The 7,768-nt window shown below is 36.8% G+C and overlaps 1 protein-coding gene across 1 annotated transcript in view; it reads left to right on the top strand.

Annotated features, from left to right (window-relative positions):
• The window catches only part of LOC109831447 (pleiotropic drug resistance protein 3-like), a 14,587-nt gene continuing 8,306 nt past the window's right edge, over positions 1,488–7,768 (top strand). The window contains exons 1-11 of the mRNA XM_020398767.1: positions 1,488–1,669; positions 2,686–2,752; positions 5,031–5,126; positions 5,192–5,231; positions 5,321–5,615; positions 5,849–5,972; positions 6,105–6,194; positions 6,369–6,476; positions 7,136–7,295; positions 7,376–7,452; positions 7,735–7,762. Coding sequence (XP_020254356.1) covers positions 1,488–1,669; positions 2,686–2,752; positions 5,031–5,126; positions 5,192–5,231; positions 5,321–5,615; positions 5,849–5,972; positions 6,105–6,194; positions 6,369–6,476; positions 7,136–7,295; positions 7,376–7,452; positions 7,735–7,762 — 1,267 coding nt within the window. The remainder of the gene's footprint in view (positions 1,670–2,685; positions 2,753–5,030; positions 5,127–5,191; positions 5,232–5,320; positions 5,616–5,848; positions 5,973–6,104; positions 6,195–6,368; positions 6,477–7,135; positions 7,296–7,375; positions 7,453–7,734; positions 7,763–7,768) is intronic.

Below are 7,768 nucleotides of genomic sequence, written 5' to 3'. Positions count from 1 at the left end.
TCAGAAACGACCAAAATTATGGGTTAAAGTCCACTGATATTCATGATGAATTTTTTTTAGTTATTACATAAGATATTATATGCGCTATACAATTAGTGATTTTGCTCTAACAACAAAAAAAAGTTTGTGGGTTTATAGGTTCAAAAGAAATTAGAGAATTTAGATTATGGCATAAATTAGTTTCGTATGCAATGATGACAACCTTGGTATTGTAGTTGAAATAGTCAAATTATGGAGGTAGAGTCCAGCATAAACTAGCAATATATGGCCATAAACCAATGAGATATTTAATGACGAGAATGTGATTTACAGAAATGACAAGATTATATAGGTAATATAGATCCATTAAAATATAGGGAAGTTCGGAAATTTTGGAGGACGAAATAAAAGCAGTGACAATTCGTTTTGATTTGATTGACAAACCGACTGCAACGTCGAATTGGTAATTCAGAGTTATGATAGAATATTCATGTGCAGAGAAAATTGGGATTTATCCAAAAAGCCTATAATCAGTACTTTCCTGTGGTACGAGCGATCAATCAAATAACAATAGAAATATAAAATGAGGTGAACGGATGAAGAAAAACAAAAGTAAAAAAGAGAAACTGGGTAGCTTCCTGTAACATGAAACTTCGTTTCCAAGAGTAAGCAAACTCAACAGAGAGTAACACAAAAGAACAATCAATATTTAACGCAGGAGGTACTTCATATGTAAGAGTATAAGCAAGCAAGTTGCGTAAGGAATTCAAGAAGACAAAGATAAGTAAACATAGCAATTTAGCGAGACTTGCTATGCCTTGCATACTAACCTTCAGAGATGGCAAACATCTGCATTAGTTTTCAGTGAAAGAAACAAGCCCATGAACTGTAGGAATACGCAGAATTGGTTTGACAAAATGCTAGTGTTTGACGAGTTCCAATTAAGGGCGAGCAAAATGGGAAACTTCGCTTTTCAATGATCGATTCTGGTGCGTAGAAGCTGCAACGACAGCGCTGAAAGATTTTGCAAGCATTTCGAAGTCAATGAGAGAGGGTAATATTCAGATATAGATATATAGATACACCAGTAATCAGCAGACATTTAGTTGCCTGAGGGGTCGTATGAGAATAAATCCTGACGCAAAAACAATGTAATCTGTCAAGTTAAAAGTGCAGGCTTCGCAGGTTCCTTGTTTTTCCTTCGCGAGAATAGAATGGAGGCTAATTCGCAATGCTAAATTAGATATATATATATAGATAAGCTAAAAATTGGGATTGACAAGAGTAGAGGTGGTCGCATGCAACTTCGAATATTAGGCTCATATACGCCTATTATAGATATCTCCCTAATTTTGCTACATGTGGGTGAAATTAGAGTTTTGATAGAAGACAAGTCTTTTCCATATGCAGGTGATGGGAACCTTAGTCGTAGTAGCATAGTAGGCTCGCTTAGTTTGCTTTTATATAGCTTCTCTTCTAGACGGATAAGCATCTTCTATACTTGAGGAATGGCATCGATCCGTAGACAACAACCTAATTTCCTAAGCTTTGAGGCTCGAAAGAGGGAGGATATGGTAATCGATTCGTTCTCTTTAGTTCAATTTCTGCAAAGGACATTCGCAGCTTTGGCTCTTGAAAGAGACAGAGATGATGAGTATGAGCTGAAGTGGGCAGCAATTGAGAGGCTCAAGTAAGAGAAGATAGAGATAGGTGTTTGATCAAACTGTAAGTGGTGATGAAGACCAAGAGGTAGAAGAAGGTAGTTGATGTGCAAGCTCGGAGGCTGCTAGAGAGGCGGTTGTTTGTTGATGAAGCTCGATTGCACGGCAGCGATTGAGAAGATGACATACTGCCCGCCTGTTACAAAACTAAGGGAGGAGGATAGACTAGGTCAGTTGTAAGTTCTTGTAATGTCAACTACAGCGACTATAGTAGCTATATTTATAATCTATTACATGCACTATGCGCATAAATATAAAACCTGCAGAAAATATCGTGGCATGCAAAAATAAGTATTGGCGGGGGCATACATACAACCGAAGAAATTGTTATACCAGATGATTTGCTACATTGTGGCAGTAATAAATATTTTTCCTCAGTAAATGGACTGGTGGTGTCTTTCAAAAAAGCAGAGTATTCTAATGCAGGTATAATCGTCAAATTGAACGTAGAGTACGATATATATAGACTTTGTGTGTGGAGCGAATGTGAAGTAGTGCCAAGGAAGCCTGCTACCACTTTATGGAATTCTGTCCAAGGCTCATTTTACTGGTACGTATGTGCTGCGCAAGCAATATGATTGTTTGAAAATTGTGGCATCTGGGAATTCGTTTCTTATAGTTTTCGGCTTTTGTAGATGAAACTAGAGAAAATTACTTTTCTACGGTAAGAACTTCTTTTATTGGAGCAGGGTCTCACGAAGGTAAGCAGGATGAAAAGCTGAAAGACGAAGATATAGCATCGCTAAAAGATATAAGTGGGATTATCAAGCCATGGTCGCAGGAAAGTTTTTTAAGGATTCCTTTTTTTTAAAACTCAAAATGTACAAATAGGCTGGGCATTTTGCTAAGAAGCCGTAAGCTTTCTATGAGCAATCTACGGATGGCGCTGTCATATTACTAAGTTATTCTATAATTGAAAAGCAGATATTAGAGCTGTTTTTTGTTTTGTCTCAAATATGAAGTTTTCTTGGAGCTCTGTTATTAGGCAGGATGACTCTCCTACTAGGGACCTCCAGGATGTGGAAAGACTACATTTTTTGCTGGATTCGGAGGTGAATTAGACAAGGTCTCTAAAGGTTTCTCCGTTTCTTTTCTTTAAGTCATATGAATTATAGAAGATGGAGAAATCATGTTTTCTTTCTCTTTGCCATGATAGTGCTGCCTTCAAAGATTGTAAGCTCGATTACCTTGAGCAACCTGAAAGCAAACTCAATAAGGTTTCACAACTTTACATCACCATATATTTGTAGCTTATGAAGGGCAAATAGAAGTGTCTCTATCATACATGTTATTTCTTTATAGTCTCACTCACCTCTATGAATTTTGTCTTCTAGCTTGATCAATTCTAGCTCATTAACTAAAAAAATGAAAAGTTTGCTAAATAAAAGGAAAACACTTTAAAGTTTTCTTTGCTGTAAATAGATTTTGTATGTAAAGAAAAAGTGATGGGTATGTCAATAGATTTATCATTGTACCTCATACTTTGCGCATCAATTTTAATTTCTCACATAGGAAGGAGGGGGGTGGGGGAGTCAGCACTTGATTGTCTATGTTTCTGATATATCTATGAGGCTGTTCAATAAGACAGGTCCCCGCCCCCCCCCCCCCCCCCCCCTCTCCGCAGGGAAAATATGTTTGTCCTCGCATTTTCTGTTACCTAGTTTGCATAGCATATCCCATGTTTGTGTTTAATAGTCTTTTCATCTTCTATGCCACTTTGGGTAATTTCATGGCATATTAGCGCTATGGTTAAATACTGGTAGCTTTGAGCCCAATTAAAAACTTTTCGCATAGGCTACAGGGAAATTTGTTAGAAAACAATGGCTTCAAATTTTGAGGAGTTTGTTCCAAGAAAAGCTCAAAGTTATGTAAGGCCACATGAACTTGCACTCCTGAGATGACGATAAAGAGAGACTTAGATTTTCTCAGGTTTCAGGTTCCAAGGTGTTGGATGTCGGCAGGTAAGGTCAATAATATCCTATGAAATATTTTAGATATCGAAAAAGTTATCTGGAATCAAACTTCTCGTTTTTAAAGAAATTATGAAGGAAGTCAGTAGAAGGGAGAACAAGAAGGAATATCCTGAACGGCAAGACATTTAGATGGCTTATACATGAAGGTAAACATAACTAATCATTACAGTTTCTCACAGGAAATACCAAAGCACTGATCGCGCTTCCATACTAAATAATATAGACTGCAATTTTTATTAATAGTATGATGTTATAAGGCAGTTCAAAGTTAATAGAGATTCTTTCAACAAGCGAGATTGGGTGCTATATCTGAGCATGTACTTTTGTTTAACACTTAGTTATATTGATTGCAGGATAACATTAGATTGGCATGAAATATTGTTGTAATGCTAATCTTATTAGCAAGGGACTACAAAAGGATTGGTTTTTTAATTAGGCAATTTTCTATGGAGGGATTAGAAAAAGTCTCAGCAAACAGATTAATGTAGCTAAAGGTAGAAGAAAATTGAAACTCAGGGTTCTACATAAAGGCAAAACATAGTAGTTCCCTCAACCTTAACTTTGCTAAGATCAGGGGGGGGGGGGGGGTTTTGAAATGTGTTTGCTTTCAGATAATGGATTGGACATCTGTGCGGATTACACATGGTAGGGATGCCATGAGCAGTAGGTATCTCAGGTGGCTCAGAAGCAAAGATTGACTAACGGTACTATGAACGCTAAGGAAACAAATGCTGTGGGCGTATTGCATGGTACAAGCACAAGCGTTACTGATAAGAAAAGCAGAAGTTGGCATGAATTGAAATAATTCTATTAACATTTTCAAAACTTACATCTAACCTAAGGGCAATCCATATAGACATACTTGCTACTTTCAAAACTGCTGTCCATGGCATGTTCGATTACTGTTCAAATTCTTTGCTAACTTTTGGAGTATTCTTTGTCCATGTCGGCCTACCCGGCTATAATTTATTCTACTTCGTGAGGTTTAGTTTTTCTGCTTTCGTAACTGAGCATTTTCTTGGGTCTTAACATTTTTGGTACTCCATATTGTGACTAGGCTATGTCCACTTGGTACATGTGCACTTACGCGAGCGATGCAAGAAACTATTGGTTCTTGAATAGCTAAAGCTTGCACGCATATGCAGTGCATGTATATGTATAGTTATACATGCAAGCTATTTCATGTACGTGGACGCAAATGCATTGTAACTACTTATGCTTTGTTATTACTACTTCCAAATTGAGCCTTCTAGGTGAGATGATTGTGGGACAACCAAGGCTTCTAATTTATGGATGAAATATCAATGGACTAGATAGCTTTCAGGGCAACATTCCAATTGTTGCCTTTGTCCTTCAGGCAGTTAGGCTCACATTACAGAAGCCATTGTGGTGTTTACTTCTCTCAGCCGCTGAGACCTATGTCTCTTTGATGATGTTCATCTTGATGGGGAAGGCAAGATTATATACCATGGTCATTCGCAGTTGATACTCTTAATTTTTTTGAGGAATGTGGATTAGATGTCCAGAAGAAAGGATGAAGCCGAATTCCTTCAGGAAGGTAACCATTTTGCTAGATGCTACTAACTTTGGCCAATGTTCTTAAATTACTTTGAACACTCGGACTAAAATATATTTGAATTCACTCAGGTTTAATCCAGAAAAGAAATAGAAACAGTACTTCCAGCTTTGGCTCTGAAAGAGACAGAGATGATGAGTATGAGCTGAAGTGGGCAGCAATTGAGAGGCTATCCACAGTAAGGAGGATGAGAACATCGGTTCTTGATCAAACTGTAAGTGGTGATGAAGAACAAAAGGAGAAGAAGGTAGTTGATGTTGCCAAGCTCGGAGCTCTAGAGAGGCGGTTGTTTGTTGAGAAGCTCATCAAGCACATTGAGAATGACAACCTCCGCCTGTTACAAAAACTAAGAGGAAGGATAGACAGGTCAGTTGTAGTTCCTTGTAATGTCAACTACAGCGACATAGTACGCTATATTATAATCTATTACATGCACTATCCAAAATATAAACCTGCAGAAATATCGTACATGCAAAAATAAGTATGCGCATACATACAACCAAGAAATTGTATACCAGATGATTCTAAATTGTGCAGTAATAAATATCTTTTCCTCAGTAATGGATCTGGTGTGTCTCAAAAAAGAGAGTATTCTACAGGGTAAATGTCAAATTGCCAACGATAGAAGTACGATATAAGAATTTGTGTGTGGAAGCAGAATGTGAAGTAGTCCAAGGGAAGCCTCTACCCACTTTATGGAATTCTGTCAAAGGCATTTTACTGGTACGATGTGCTCCCAAGCAATATATTGTTTGAAAATTGTGGCACTGGGAATTCCTTTCTTATAGTTTTTCCTTTTGGTAGTGAAACTAGAGAAAATTACTTTTCTACGGTAAAACTTCTTTTATTGGACAGGGTCTCACGAAGGTAACAGGACTGAAAGCTGAAAGAACGAAGATAAGCATCCTAAAAGATATAAGTGGGATTATCAAGCCATCCAGGAAAGTTTTTAAGGATTCTTCTTTTTAAACTCAAAAATTACAACATAGGCTCATTTTCTAAGAAACGTAAGCCTTTCTATGAGCAACTCTACGGATGGCCTGTACCAATATTCTAAGTTATCTATACTTGAAAAGCAAGATATTAGTCATGTTTTTTGTTTTGTCTTCAAATATGAAGTTTTCTTGGACTCTGTATTACAGGATGACTCTCCTACTGGGACCTCCAGGATGTGGAAAAACTACATTTTTGCTGGCATTGGCAGGGAAATTAGACAAGTCTCTAAAGGTTTCTTCCCTTTCTTTTATCTTAAAGTCATATAACTTATAGAGATGGAGAAATATGTTTTCTTTCTCTTTGCCATGACTAGTGCTCCTCAAAGATTGTAACTCCGATTAACTTGAGCAATCCTGAAAGCCACAAACTCAATAAGGTTCACACTTACCAATCACCATATATTTGTACTTATGAAGCAATAGAAGTGGTCTTCTATCCATACATTTATTTCTTTAAGTCTCACCCTCTATGAATTTTGTCATTCCTACCTATGATCAATTCTAGCTCATTAAATAAAAAAATCAAAAGTTTCTAAATAAAAAGGAAACACACTTTAAAGTTTTCTTTGCTGAAATAGATTGATATGTAAAGAGTGATGGGTATGTCAATAGATTATCATTGTACCTCATACTTTGCCCATCAAATTTTAATTTCTCACAGAGTCAGCACTTGATTGTCTATGTTTCTGAATATATCTATGAGGCTGTTCAAATAAGACAGGTTCTCCAGGAAAATATGTTGGTCTCGCATTTTCTTACCTAGTTAGCATAGCATATCACCCATGTTTGTGTTCTATAGTCTTTTCATCTTCATACCACTTTGGTAATTCATGCATATTAGCATATGGTATAAATATGTAACCTTTGACAAATAAAAACTTCTTTCCATAGGCTACAGGAGAAATTTGTTACAATGGCTTCAAATTTGAGGAGTTTGTTCCAGAGAAAACATCAAGTTATGTAAGCCAACATGACTTGCACATCCCTGAGATGACGGTAAGAGAGACATTAGATTTCTCAGCACGGTTCCAAGGTGTTGGATGTCGGGCAGGTAAGGTCATAATATCCATGGAAAACTATTTTAGACTATCGAAAAAGTTATCTTGACATCAAACTTCTCGGTTTTTAAAGAAATTATGAAGGAAGTCAGTAGAAGGGAGAAACAAGAAGGAATAATCCCTGAACCAGACATAGATCTATACATGAAGGTAAACCATAACTCCAAATCATTACAGTTTCTCACCAGGAAATACCAAGACACTGATGCCGCTTCATACTAATATATAGACATGCCAATTTTTCAAATCTATAGTATATACTTAAAGCACTTCAAAAGTTAATAGAATTATTCACAACGAGATTGGGTGCTATATCTGAGCATGTACTTTTGCTTTAACACTATTATCATTGTTCAGATAACATTAGATTGCATGAAATATCTGTTGTATCTATCTTATTACAAGGACTCACAAAAGGATTGGTTAATATAGGCAATTTCTATGGAGGGATTAGAAAGAAGTCTCC

The sequence above is a fragment of the Asparagus officinalis genome, chromosome 2 (genome assembly GCF_001876935.1).
Source record: "Asparagus officinalis chromosome 2, Aspof.V1, whole genome shotgun sequence".
Lineage (NCBI taxonomy): Eukaryota > Viridiplantae > Streptophyta > Magnoliopsida > Asparagales > Asparagaceae > Asparagus > Asparagus officinalis.
Note: the sequence above shows the minus strand (reverse complement) of the source record. Positions and strands in the feature narration are given on the sequence as shown.